Source organism: Diadema antillarum, unplaced genomic scaffold (assembly GCF_040938485.1).
Source record: "Diadema antillarum isolate AM-2024a unplaced genomic scaffold, OU_Dant_1.0 seq00001370_RagTag, whole genome shotgun sequence".
Classification (NCBI taxonomy): Eukaryota; Metazoa; Echinodermata; class Echinoidea; order Diadematoida; family Diadematidae; genus Diadema; species Diadema antillarum.
Window position 1 is genome coordinate 111,380 of NW_027272131.1, and position 14,886 is coordinate 126,265.

Consider the following 14,886-nt stretch of genomic DNA (forward strand, 5'->3'; position numbering starts at 1 on the left):
GTCAAGTCTTCTAAACTTAGGGCTAATACAACTGTTTTATAATGATATGGAGGAGAAGGATGATGGCTAAACTCGCAGATTGGTTCATGCCCCACTGAACAAACTTTCTCATATCTATCTCTTGTTGCATATATTCCCTGTATACTGAAGAGAGTCTAATCAAAAAGTTTGCGATCGATTTCCCTATTACATAACTCGGATATGCAGTTTGTCAGGTTGAAAGTGACCAACTTGACAAGAGAGCACTTAGAAGAAATGTTTTTACATGTATCAACCTTACCTCTTTCTAATAAATCAAACAATAATATCTTAACTTTTCTTGCCAAAGGTTGATTCCCATCAAGGTCTACCTGACTAAACTGTACTAAGAAAGAACTAAAAGCAGGAAAATGCCTGATTCCCTTTTTATCATGTCCTTACCATTCACAGAATACTTGCACATTCTATTGAAATGAAATCTGATGGCCTCTTGTTGCAGTTTCTGAACTGATGTATCATCACTTCACTAAAGTATTATCAAACTATAGTGAGATACATTTTACGTACTTCACTCAAAACAACATGTGACAACTGAGTTCTCAACAACTTATGAAGATGAATGGATTAATCATTAAATACTGACCTCAATGTTACAAAAAGAGTGTCATTGACAGTTTGAATCATAATCATGTGTGATATTCAAAACATGTTTTTGTTTGAAGTTTTGTACTCAGTTTTATTACTTCCATGTACTGTGGCAACCACACACAGCTGGATGGTTGTTTCCACACTAGCTGCAATCACTGCAACTCATTGGGCAGTTACTTTGTGTGTTTGTTTTCTTTTTTATGGAATTTGATGCAGAAAAAAAAATAGTTGAAATATGGTCTCATGTAATTTTCTAATGAGTATTTTATATGTACAGATAGTTTACCTAACGGTACTTTAATAGCAACACTACAATTAAGAACTGCTGCATACATACATGTAGATTCAACACCAACTCCAGGTTAAATATTCAGCTGTTTCTTAGTTGCAAACCATGTACAATGAATGTATTTCCGTTTGGGTTACGATGTGTTATTGTATATGATCACAGTGATACACATGTTAAAAAAAAAACCCCAAAAAACAAAAAACCCTCAAAACATTCATTTAAAATAATACAGTACATTCATTTACCACTTCAAATTGCTTTTTGGCACACCTTTATACCAACATTTGTAAGTATAAAAATCAAAAGGCCACAGAGGAGATCTGCAGAGATTCATCATATTAGATTTTTTAATGGTACAGTAATATAAAATAAAGATATACAAATATTCAGTAAATTGCATATATTTCTCACTATAGTACAGCCTCAATTATGCTCCAACATCCCACTTCCCAATGATAACAAAAATATTGTCTGGTCTGTTAGAAATGTGATGGACAACATCATCATACGAATTAACATAAAAAGGTGTTAAGAAGACATTGACAGTACTGCAAGATTTTTTTTTTTCATTTGCTTCTTTTTGCTGTTTCATTGAGACACTGGATAGAGGTTTGTCAACTAATCCTGTGGGATACACAGAGAAAATATTGTATTGCACATATTTTAAACTGTCCAAAGTGAGATGCATAGATTGAGGTAATGCAGTTCTTTAAACATACAAAGTGTGTTGGATAAGTGAGTACAAATAAACATCAATGTAGTTGGCTACTTGTATGCCTTCTGAGTTACCAGGGTATCTAGGTACGCCACAATAGCTAATCATTCTCTCTTTTGACATTCCAAAATAGGTGAGCAGATTTAAGTAGGCCTAAGTGAATTTGTCTTGGGCAAGAATAGAACATTGTTTCAATAACATTTTACTGTCAAACAGTGCACATTTACTGGCCCCACAAATCTGCAGTGACAGCAGAAAGTTGACAATACACATGTAAACAGTAACACAAAAATACAGCGATCTAAAATCATCCTATAATATAATTTCTCAATCCCATTTGTCATACATGTGGTAGCATATTTCCATGACTTTTGTTGTTGCATAAGAGGAAGGGTGCCAACTTCAAAGACTTTGCATAGTGTTCATACCCTTGTGATTTCAAGTGATGAGTTAGCATGTACTGTACAAAATAATAATATTTTCCCTGAACTCAAATTGCATCATATATCTGAAACTATGATCTTGCTACAAAATCATTGTGAAAAGTTATGAATAAACATTAACTGAGGTAATTGTCCCTCAATAAGTTATGTACAGTCAACCTTGCTTAAGTCGACCTCACATAAGTCGAATGATCGCCTAAGTCGAGGGTCTTTTTAAGATCTCTTCTCTTTATATCATATTCTAATCCCTCATAAGTCGAATTGTCTCTAAGTCAAAGCTATTTCTTTAGTCCAAATAGATTCAACTTAGGCAAGTTTTTTTTTTTTTTTTTCCAAGGTTGACTGTAAAACCATTTCAATGACACTGATTTTCAGGCAGAGACTGAACGAAGTTCGGAAGGTACAATTTCAACTTTTATATGTGAGAACATGGTAGTACAATGGATGAGACTCCAAACTCTTGAAGAAGATTGCCCAGATTCATAGTCCCAAACCCCAATTGATGTTTATGTCCTTAGATATGATAGTTTTACCTACTTAATCCCTCATCAAGAAGGTACATGTATTACGATCAGATACCTTGCAATGGAGGAATAAAGATAACCATGTTAGGGCCAAGATGGGACTACGACACCAAGGTTAAATGGTAAATTGTGCCGTTTTATGTAAATTTGCAATTGTAACCATGGAAGAACCATGGTGGTACTCTCATTCTGTAGCACACTGCAGTAGCATCATTAGAATTTCAATTGCAGTATGAAAGCATTTACTGTTGCAAGTGTAAAAAGACACAAGTTTAGAGGATACATTCATACATTCATATTTGTCAGTTAACCTGTAGATTTCATTTGCTTCGATAAAAAGGCTCATGCATTCTAAAGCTGGACTGGTGTCGAGTATGGCCCCGGTTGATTCCAGTAGTCCACAGCTCTCACTCTATACCATCCATCCAAAGCTGATCCTTTGCCTGTTCCTGTCCAAAGAATAATACAGTAATAATGATCCTAATGACCACACACATTTCCAATGCTTCAATACTGTTTTTGAAGTCAATTTTGCAGCATTTTGATTTTAGGAATGTTGCAAGTCAAATGGGCTGTACACTACCACCAATGTGGGAAATTACTATTTTTTTCTCTTGAAGAGGAATAATAAACAATTTCTTTGTCCTAGTGGTTCTTAATCGCAACGGCGACCACTCGCAAAATTGTCTTCCAAGTCCCAGTTCAGGAAATATTACACTAAAGAAATGTAAGGCATATACGGTACTACACTTCGAAGCCACAATATATCAATGTAATACATGATATGCATCAGTGTTTCCTTAAAGTTCAAGTAATGGGTTTAGACAATTACACCAATTAAAAAATAGCAAAGACAATATGTAATGATTAGCAATTACTGCATTATCATTATTTTGACCTAAGGGCAAGATACTATCTTCCCTAAATTCTGAACATCTCACAAGTCTTACCACCTAGACAAGTTTTGACAAGTTTATTGTAACAAATGTCACACTTTCAGCACTTCTTTTGGTAATAATGAAATACTTTGACCATTTGCCTTTGAGGAAAAATCTGTAAATGCAGCCATACATGCATATTTACATTCACTATATACATTGGGAAAACATTATGCTCATCAAAGACACAACAGTAACAACACAACATGGACAATCAAAGTAGAAGTACCTGGCAAAAATAACTTTAAAATATAATTTTTGGAAGAATGCTCAATACACATATACCTGTATTCTTCCGTTCATCTGGTGAATACACAAATGTGGTGAATATGAGGTCGACGTTGTTTATCTGTTGATATGGCCCCTGTGAACCTTGGATGGCGTGTTCCACCTGATAGGTCAGAATGCATCGACAGGAGATGGCGCTATCATCCCAGATGACAAGGACATCAGATGCTGTGTAGCGATGCAGACGCAAACTCGTCACCTATGACAAAAGATAGTGAATTTGCAGTCAACTCCAGATATCAATTTCTCAAGTGTTTGACATTTTTGTTTGGCCTGCTAAGGTAGATGAAATGGAGAATAGAGATGGCAACAAGCTATTTAAGGGGAATGAAACGCAAATATACATGTGGACTGAGTGAACGCTGCAATATTAGTAGAACACATCAGAGAAAATCGGACAATCTGTTCAAACGTTATAAATTTTTGAAGTTTCATTCAGACATCGTATATGGAAAAACAGTACAAAGAAAATATATAGAGAATTCCACAAAATCTAATTTCTTGTGAAAAGTACACATTCCCTTGACTTATTACTAACATATGTTAAGGTTAATATCATTCCCCCTGTTTTCTAAAAAGAGGAAAGTAAAGTGCTTGCATTATGCCAGAAAAATGAAAATACGTTGAATTTTCGTTATAACCCGCATAATCAGCATACAATGAACACGAAGAATCTCTGAATAGTAACTGTCAAAATAATGTTGAAGCAATTATCTATTTACCAGTGAGCTATTTCAACTCCGAATAAATAATAGTAACTGCTCTATGAAATTCCAACATCACTCATAGTCAAGAAATAATGCCTATGGAAAAGATCACAATTATTGTTATCACCTTTTCTGGTACTTTGTCTGGCTTTGCACAGATGTGTAGCAATGTGACTCCCGGCTTGCTAATAGACAGGTCAAGGGTCAAACTTGGTCCTGTGACCGACTTTGGACCACTGATGCGAACCGGTTCCTGTGTTGCACAGACACATCAAAACTCTATTACGACAGCAGCTATACTTACATTAGTATAAATTATAGATAAAAGAAACGGCTTGGAAATAGTCGTAGGGTCCCCACTGATGATGGTCTACTTTCAATGGAGAAACAGTTCACCTAAGATTAATGTTAGGGACATTGAAGACAGCTCACTCATATACCACATATGTATCTCTTCTGACATTCTCAAAAGGCATTACCGTATTGTTACCTAATTGTTATCTAATGCACTGCAGAACAGAAGATTCATGTTGCATAACAGCACTAAGATGGCATTACTCTATGTCAGACTGAACAATAACACAACAGTCAGGTTGCATAGTGAAATTACTGTTACAAGGCATAAAATAAATGCACCAAATTTGGAGAGATGACCCCTCAAGACCTACTCATTGATATTAGAGTAGGAGCCCTTAGCTTTTTTCACAGCATGAAACTTTCGCGAATTGTCACCGGTATTCAATGCATTGCGTAAAATCACAAGCATTTTGCTTTCGCGGATGTTGGCTCCCTGTGAAATTTGCAACGATTTCATGCTCGCGAAAATTTCTGGAAAGTGAAATTCAGCATTTATGCCATACAAATGAAAAATTCTAGAGGGATCCTACATTAATATTAACGAGTGTGTCCTGAGGGATTATCTCTCTAAATTTGGTGCTTTTATCCACCTTGTAATGGCAATCTCAAATTTTGATGTTAAACACGCCAACTATAATGCCTGCACAGTGGCAAATCCAGAGGGAGGCGCAACCAGCGCACGCCCCCCCTTTATTTTTCATTAAAAACAAAAGAAGTAAAAAGAAAAAAATGAAATGAAACCCGGACTGCGTGGCACCACAAATATTAGTTGCGCCCCCCCCCCCCCCACCCCCTTTTACAGAATTCCTGGATCCGCTCCTGCTGCATGCGATAAAATGACCTCTGGCTTCAAATCACTTCCTGCATAAGCTTTTGAACAAATCCTCAGTGAGGGGATGCATGCTATTCTGTCAATTTATAAAGCAATTACATTTTACGCATCAATAAGACACTGTGGAATGCTTTAGCAAGGTCAGTTAAATTGAATTGCTTTCCACAAGCCATTACATGATATTCAAATCTGCAAACAGGCCATAAAAAATCAATGATTCAGTATCTCTAAAAGTAGGAGGAATATTCTAAATCATCATTACCAGTCTGTCAATGCCAAAGGCTTTGTGTAATTTACATATGAGGACTACAAATACATCATGAATGAAGGTATCACAAAGATACAAACCTGGTTTTGCCTGATCTTCTTGAACTGCTCTCGAGTTGGGTAGACTGGAGATTTAAATTGTGTCCAGACTCCTGCTGGATTGCCATGTGTATTGTTTAGGATGTACTCAGTGTAAACAATGTCGCCAGTACTGTCTACAGTGTATGGGGGGAGGAGGAGGTGGGTGAAGTTCAACAAGGAATGAATGTTTAGCGACTTCATATTTTGCTACTCGATCTTCTATTATGCATGCTTTATTCAATTGTTTAGTCATTATTTATTGATTCCCAATGACCTACAGATCAAAGTGTCATATCAGATGGAATTATTAAGGCCTACTGTGAAAATAGAACCTCATTAATGTTTTCCAAGGTAACAGCTCCTACTAGGACTTGATGATGACAAATTCAAGAAGCATTCGATCATAGCATTACACACTCTATTAACTCAAATCGGGACAATAACTGAAATATCACTCAAAAAGTACTTGTTGTACAGTTAGGCAAGGTAGAACTTTCAGTGTTTACAGTTGCCTGTACAAGGGCAGTTTGAGTCTAAACTTTCCCCTTGGTATGGCAGCAAATAAAGTACAATGACCAAATATGTTGAATTGTTGTCTACCTCTGAAAACAGTTCTTTTCTATTGCATAACACCATGAACCAAAATAAAAGCAGAAGTGGAAAAGTTGCAGTCTGCAGAAGTGCATGGAACACTGCAGTATATCAGAAACTTTCTGAATGGCTACTTTGAAGATACACTGTACTTGCTCTTTCCAAATTTTCTGTGCTTTTCTTTTGCTCTGTTGCAAAATGAACAACAAACAAAATCTGACTGTCCATGATAACTCAAAAGAAAGCACTCTTAAGGCCTTGATGGGTACATGTCTCACTGGCTTACCTATAGTGTTGGAGAAAATAGGCGACTTAATCCCAGTGATTTGAAGCTGGACACGGTCCCTGCCTGTCACATTAGTAGTGTCTGCGCTGTTGAATATCAGGATTGCTGCTTGCCAGCTACGGAATAAGAAGAACATACAAACTGAATATACACGCACACATTCACAAACTAACAAATACATAATTCTGAGTGATTTCTGTTGAATGTCATTATGGTATATAATAGCAATGCAGGAAGAAGGAAGTATGCCATTTCATTGCCAAGAGGATAAACATACACTAATCTGAGTATATATCTTGTATCAGCTCAGAAGAAAACAGAGATTTGCAAAAGGTTCACGAGCATCATGAAATATCACTGAGAACTGGGCATTCCCCAAGTTAATTCTAGATTCAGATATCCTAGAGCTCCAAGGCATGTAACACATCATGTTGACTCACTGAATTTGTTTAGTGCTATAATATCCTTGCTGCTTGTGCCATTATGATAAAATTGTGAATCCTCCAACTTTTAACCAAACCATATTGCTGTCATTATATTATGAATGCTGTCATAGAAACGTGTATTTCCAGGCAAACACAAAGATATGAAAATGCTGCAATTCAAAAAGAAATTGAAAAGATCTGTATGGGATCCACAGCGATGCAAGGGAAAACTTGGGTTAGCATCTGCCCTTAAAAAAGTCTGCTTTAAATCTATTCACTGAATGAAAATTGTGGGCAATGTAATGGCATTAGGCTCTCTTCACTTAGTTTCATGTAAGCTCTGCAGGAGTTCAGTTGAATTATTCCTTCTATAAACATTATGTATTATGATCAGTTATCTGAAGGTCAACTGGAATATCATTCCTACCTATCTGAATTTGACATCTGTGACGGAGTATGAAGAGAGGCCAGGACTCCTAAATCACTCCATAATGCATTGGCTTGAAATGGGGAAAAAAGGCAAGAAATTGGGGAAAAGCTGTTAAATACAGCATGTCTTCCCCAACTGAAAGCATGCTGAATGTTCAAGCTTCCTCATGGGAAAATAAACATTCCAGTCAATACCTCCTATTTCAAATACACTAGATTACACTCAAATTCAAGATTAATTCTACAATAGACTGACAGAAACATACAAAAATTGTATCATTAATCACATAGTAATTCTTTAAAAAAGTACCGGTATGTGTATTAAGAAATTGACACTGAACAGTGTTATGGGAAAAGGTGAATGAACAGTCAAAGAAGTATTGCCAGGATATGGTATCATAGGGGACTGATGCAGTTCAAGGTGATTAGCACTTTTAACCTCAAAGGATTACATTTGATGAGCAGGTTTCTCTTCTAAATATACTCATTCCCATGATGCATACAATTGAGGGAACCTTCTTCATAGGAACTAACCTTGCTGGCCGCTTGTGACATTAGTTACCAGAACCTGCTTCTCCCCAAGCAGAGAGAGTAGCCCCATCACGCTAAGCACTGGCTTCTTGACTGTCTGGACACTAGGGGGCGTGGTCTTATTCATCTGGAAGCGGGCCACCAGGGTACGCTGATCGAAGTAACTGGGGTAGAAATTGAGGAAGCCATTGTCGTTGCTGAGGAGAGTGAACAGGAAGTCTGGATGCTGCCTGATTACTTGGTCCTGGTGCTGAACTATGACCTGGGGTTAAAGGTTAGATGGAAATGGTGAGATGAATGAAGACGTCCAACCCCTGCTGATGGTTTTTCTTTCACTGAGAACAATTTGGTTTGAACTGGAGACGTAAATAGCCAGAGACATCTCAAAAGAATGCTAAAGCAAGACCAAACAGATAATACCACTGCTAAGACTGTTCAAACATGTGAGTAATGTGGCATTGAAATGGAAGAGCACATTGCATCTTGGCCAAGCCCCTATCCCATTTAATTACAATTGGTCTTCATCACAGTCACCAAATATTACCACGGTCATGACATCTTCTTTTTTTATGGGGGGGGGGGGGACCACATTCTTGATAAATCTGCTCAAATCATATTGTTTGGATACCGTAATCCCATACATCCGCCATCATAACAAAATGAACATTTTCTTGTTCAGAAAAATAAAGAAAATCTAACAACATAGCAACTTAATTGAATGACACAATGGACATGGCCAAGGTTTTGAATATCTTTGACATGGTGTGAAGGCAACCTCTCTGTCTTTTTAAAGGGATACATTCAAAAAAAAAAAAGAGAGAAAAAGTAAGACAAAAGGCTGTTGATTTAAAGCAGAGAAGCTCTGCAATTTGACAGAAAGGTTATTACTGGTCTACTGGAAGAGAACATGAACTTACCTTGGCGACAACAGCTGCATACGTGGTATCAGCTCTCCACCACTCCGGCTTGCTCCACCCTACCAGAGGATCTCCCTCACTGAGAAGGGATCAATAGCAAAGCATATCATAATCTTTTTGCTTGAGTTATGATATCTTCTATAAAGATCCATCCCTTAATACCAAGATAAAAAACATGAATGCAAAAAGCAAACACATCCATGTGTGCCAAGGATTAAATTACTTTATTTTACAGACACTGAATCGACCCTAAAATACTTTATTCACCGATTTGCACAAACACTGGAGTGCTTTCTTTGGTGATTGCCACAGATGTCTGGAAAGTAATTGTCAATAAAAAAAAGATATTGAGTAACCATGGCCTTATTTTTAGACAGAGGCACGTTGCTACACCCCAGTGGGTTTGGTAATTTATGATTAGGTCAATTTTTGATGGACTACAGAATGTTGATGAAAAAGCTTGGCATGTGAAGCTCACCCTGGGCACATAAAGGGTGACCTTCTTAGGACCACCCAGCAGAAAGCCTGAAACATTGATACTACTACTACAACTACTACTAATCTGAGGGCATGTATCAGCTTCAGTCTATGCCATCTCGGGTTCCATGAACAAAGATGGACCTCCAAACCTGTCTATCTAACATGGCTGTCCTTAGTGCATTAATGATATCAAGGCCTGCGTCCTTCTTCACTACACTGATGAAAGTGGCCCTACTTCTTCCTCTTTTTGCAATTTCCTGTTTGGGCTCCCAGAGAACGAGGGAATTGGCAGATGGCTCAGGGTGCCGAGCACACTGTCCCGCTAATCTCATCCTTCTGTTTTTTTTCACACTTTTCGTCAGACACTTGTGGCAATATACCATATAAATCGAAATCTAGTGTAGTCACTCTACGACACATTAAGAACTATCCTGAGCATGCGTGTGTACACTCCGTCCAATGCTTTCTTTTTCGTACACATAGCTTGCAAATGGCACTAACAGGGACAACTGAACCACAAGGTAATGCTCCAGTTGAGTCTGAAATATTGCAACATGGTATTCTAATGTCATTTGCAATCTTCTGAGATGATATTTCTAGACATCTACATGGGCTTTGAAGGGAAAGCTTTTATGTTCTATGTTTGCTATCATGAATCTACATAACGATGAAGGTAGGAGTATTGACAGCAGGCTATTACTCACTCATTGTAGAATGGAGTTTTCGAGTACTGTGGGTACTTCTCCAGAATCTCAGTAATCTTTGCTATTTCATCAGTAATAATAGTAGATGAATGCCCACCTCCCTGAAATGACAATAGGAGAATACCAGACATACCACTTTCACATCATTTGACTATTAAAAAAAAGATGAGCCTAACTAATGAACATTCAAAAACAAAATACATGGAAAGGGAACCCCATCAAGAAAAAAATCACACAACATCTGGAAGTAACTGTATATGTAAGCCAAGCAAACAAACAAACAAAAAACAAAACAAAAACATAATGATGTGGAAATGGTAGAATTAAATTCTGTGTATTCTATCTCATTTGACACCTACTAAGGATGGAATAAATTGATCAATTGATTAAGAGTATTGCTGTAAAGTAAACCATTTAAACAGAAGGGAAACATAAAAATAACAACCTGAGGACAAACATATTCCCACAATGCTTCATTAACAGTGGCAACAATATAACATAGATAATGTCATGGATAGGGGAAAAAATCTTTGGGTTAAGGAAAAGAAATAACAAAAGTAGCACATACTTGAGTAGCATATATCTAGCAGCCCAAAGCAGAAAAGTACCAAAACAGAAATGCAAATGAGAGAAGTGATATAACACACTTGCTTCATGAAAGAAAAAGACTGTTGAAAACTAACCTTGAGATGCAGTGAAATGTAGTCTAGCCTAACTCCCTTTTCCTTTGTGAAGTAGTTGATCCCATTGGCACAGTGGTCTAAGAGGGACCAGCTTTTCTTTGGGTGCCTTGGGTCAGGTTCCCTCATGCTGTCTGCTGGACCCCCAAGCTTCAGGCTGGGGTGAGCTGCAAGGAGACCCTCAGAGCAGGCATCATAATAATTCAGAAAACCTGGCAGAGTAGTAGAAGGAGACATAAAGTTGACACTAACAAATATCAAAATTGAACTTGAACTAGCTCTTCCAAAATGTATGTTTACCTGAGGACATTTCTGTAACAAGTCTAGGGAATGTGTATTTTTAAAAGAAGAAATTAGACTGGTGAATTCCTTCAATATTTCTTTATACCATTTACTATTGTGACTTCACAAATTGCTGTATAGAGCTCCCATTGAGCAAAGACAGCAAATAAAATTAGCCAAACTTTAATGGATTGTCCGATTTTCCCTCAAAATTTCACAGCGTTTCACATAATTTTTCTTCAGTTGCCAAATTTGCATATATTTCTGGGAAACTGCCCCTTCAAAACATGCTGATCATACCTGTATGGAGACTTATACATAGCATCTCACAAAACTGTAATTGATATGTATGGCCCCATTCATTTAAAAAAAAAAAAAAAAAAAAAAGAGGTGATTTCAGATTATCAGAGGGGTGGGGATGACTACCTTGTGCTGTGAAGTTCATTGTATCAAAGTCATGATGATCAGGTTCATTCCATGATTCAAAGTTCCAGCTGCTGACATAATCAAGGCCATATAAATCTGATTGGAGAAGAAAAGCAAGGTGAGAACATATTTTGTGATTCATGTTTCTGTCTTGTGAATGCACACAATTTTATGGCTGTCAAAGCCTGGATGGGTGGCAAAGTTTCATTTACAATGTTAATTCTTGGAATTCCATAGACAACATGAAAATGTTATACGGCAACAACATGACAGGCTGGTGGTGTTAAACGAGTTTAATACATCTCAGCTGGATTCTCCTCTGACATAGCTACCTTTTGACATGAATAAAAAGATATCATGTGATATGTCAGTATCGGTTACATCTTTCATAATGTCTTGAATACGGGAGCAGATATGCCTTGAGAGTTCCTCCTGGCCACTGTTGGTTTACTTGTTGCAGAGAATGTTTTGATTAACAAAGATATCTCATTCACTCATTGCTGATGCACATAATTGCCAATTTGTGCATTAGCAAATATCTTTTTTTTTTAAAATATTTGTTTCATAATATGTAGTACTGACAAAAAGAATAAAACAGAACAATGTAAGTTTAGGAACACAAATCAGAATCAGGATTACAATGGGCAGTGCTTAAAGAACTCGCTTCTATTAAGATTATTGACATTGATACATTAACAGAATAAAAAAAATCAAAGTAGGTAACTAAAATGTAAACTGATTAAATGAAAGACATACACAGAATAAAAATTCTCCTCACATTCTAAGCTTCCAAGACAGTTTGTGTGAAAGAGCAGTCTCTTACCTATGTACCTCAGGGCCAAACTCTGCACCAAATCTCGCCAAGCATACACCTGTGTGGAATTCTCAAGGTCAGTGTACCAGTCGGATGGGTTTCCCATCAGCTCAAAGCCAGGCCGAAGATTATTGGAATGCAATATCGCCACCATCTCATCCAGCAGAGTAAAGTTATAATTAACCTTTGACCCACTGACAGACCTATTTCAGAGAGTTTGGAGAAGCAGCTAAGGTCAAATTTTGTGAGAGCTATCTGGTCATTAATAGCTACACATTGCCTATTAGAAATTGTCATCAAATAAAAGGACCAAAGTAAATACAGCAAAAATATTGCAAAAACTGATCTTCTTAGTTACTGCTTACATTGAAAGTTCACAAGAGATCACTACTTCATTGCAACATTCATGTAGATGTAGTTGGAGACAAGGATATCCACCATAGGTATTCAATCTGTCTCTTTAAGGATTGTTTAGAGGTGAATTTAAGCATAAAAAATTATTCTGCCTTGTTTTAAACTTGAGCCGACACCATAACACATCTGTGGTATAATAAAGAATCGGAATCTATCTTTACAAAATATCTTAGCTGTACAATGGTCAGCCTTACCTAAAATTTGTCTTGTGAAAAATATTCTGAATTGATAGATACTCACTCAACTTTGACAAGATCAAGTAGCCAGTGAATTCGGACTTGCTCGATGCCATTTCTTGGGACAGATCCAATGAAGGCCAAGTTCTGTTTCTCATCTTCACTCAAGAAGTACTTGTAGTCATCTTGATGGGGAGCTGGTGGACTGAAATTATGTTAAAAACAATGCATAGATGGCTTAAAAAAAAAAGAACCCTAGGCTTCTTTACAGATGTCAGATGCCCAGCCAAGGTAAAATTTTATGCTTATTTCCTCTGCATCAAAACTTACTGAGAATATCACAGATAGAATTTGATATAGATTTCAACTAAATTTATAACTAAGTGGGGCCTTCAACACAGGCGGAGCCTATCTTTGTAGCATATACGTAGCTACTTTGCCTCTGATCTGATTAACCTTCCTTGACCTTGTCACTGCTTGTGTTTATTATTATATTAAACATAGCTCAAAGTTTTTAAATCTAGACACTTACTTGAAATGTAAAGAAAAATAAAAACGAAAAAAGACCCAAAACGAAACAGAGACCTTTACAGGTACAGGCTTAGATCTACAAGTTAAATTTTACAATTGAATGTTAACTGTTTACTCGCGGTCGGTCTACCCTGCTCGCCGCATACATAACATCAATACAAATAGATGGGACTGTTATTTCAAAACTTGCTTGATGCAACGTTACATAGTCACTCAACAAATCAGAATAATATTGCCCGTATACGCACCAAAATCCAGTGCTCTTCCAAAAGTGATGCAAAGTAGCTACATCTTGGTCGAGTGACACACGGAAGGTATTTTTGTCTGATAGTGCATGACAAAACTGGATCATTAATAACGTGGAAAATGTCAGGAAGCGTCGAAGAAGCAGACAATCCATTTTCTCTTTCTCAAACAGACGGAAGAGGGCGCAATAGGTTAGCGCAGCTTCTGATGCCACTTCCGGGTTTCTTCACCTGACAAACAAAAAACAAAAAAAAAAAAAGAAAAGGGCGCTCACACTTATAAATTTCATTTTATTTTTTTTTTTCTAGTGCCACTTCCAGGGTAAAAAAAGTGAGGGGGCCCAAACAAAGTGGTGATAGGTACCCTACCCTATGTATTCCTCTGTATGGTGAGAAAGGGTCTCCCTCCCCCGTTCCACTGGCCCTGATATTTGCTAAGATATTATTCACATGTGCAGATTGGATTTTGGACAAAATGTCGCAGGGATACAGCTAACCAGTTTACCTTGGTATAGATTCAACTATGAATGTTTATATTCTTAGTACAGGGCCGGTGGAGCATTTTCAGAAGTGTGGGGGCCCACTTCCGGGTTTCATGAGCTATAACAAGCACAAAAAAAAAAAAAAAAAAGGTCCTCAGCTCATCTCTCCCCTTCCATTTACGGGTTTCTGCAGCTGACAAGCAAAAAAAAAAAGTAAAAAAAAGGGTCCTCAGCTCAGCTCTCCCCTTCCATTTTCGGGGTTTTTCAGCTGACAAGCAAAAAAAAAAAAAAAAGAAAGCACATTTGGGGAAGCTGTGTGCACCAGCAGAACTAATGGTTGATCACAGTGGCTAGTCTTTGTTCTTCATGTTTGTTATGTGCTTGTAAATATCTATAAATTAACTG

The 14,886-nt window shown here is 37.2% G+C and overlaps 1 protein-coding gene across 1 annotated transcript; it reads right to left on the bottom strand.

Annotated features, from left to right (window-relative positions):
• Positions 1-2,949: 2,949 nt before the first annotated feature.
• On the bottom strand, positions 2,950-14,138 carry LOC139708733 (alpha-L-iduronidase-like). The gene is made up of 14 exons (XM_071620667.1): positions 14,003-14,138; positions 13,288-13,428; positions 12,643-12,836; positions 11,820-11,915; positions 11,115-11,323; positions 10,432-10,532; positions 9,248-9,326; positions 8,334-8,592; positions 7,798-7,870; positions 6,946-7,061; positions 6,069-6,202; positions 4,659-4,784; positions 3,816-4,023; positions 2,950-3,029 (listed from the first exon to the last, which is right to left on the bottom strand). The coding sequence occupies exons 1-14, from the start codon at positions 14,104-14,106 to the stop codon at positions 2,950-2,952; spliced, it is 1,920 nt and encodes a 639-aa protein (XP_071476768.1). The 5' UTR covers positions 14,107-14,138.
• Positions 14,139-14,886: the final 748 nt, after the last annotated feature.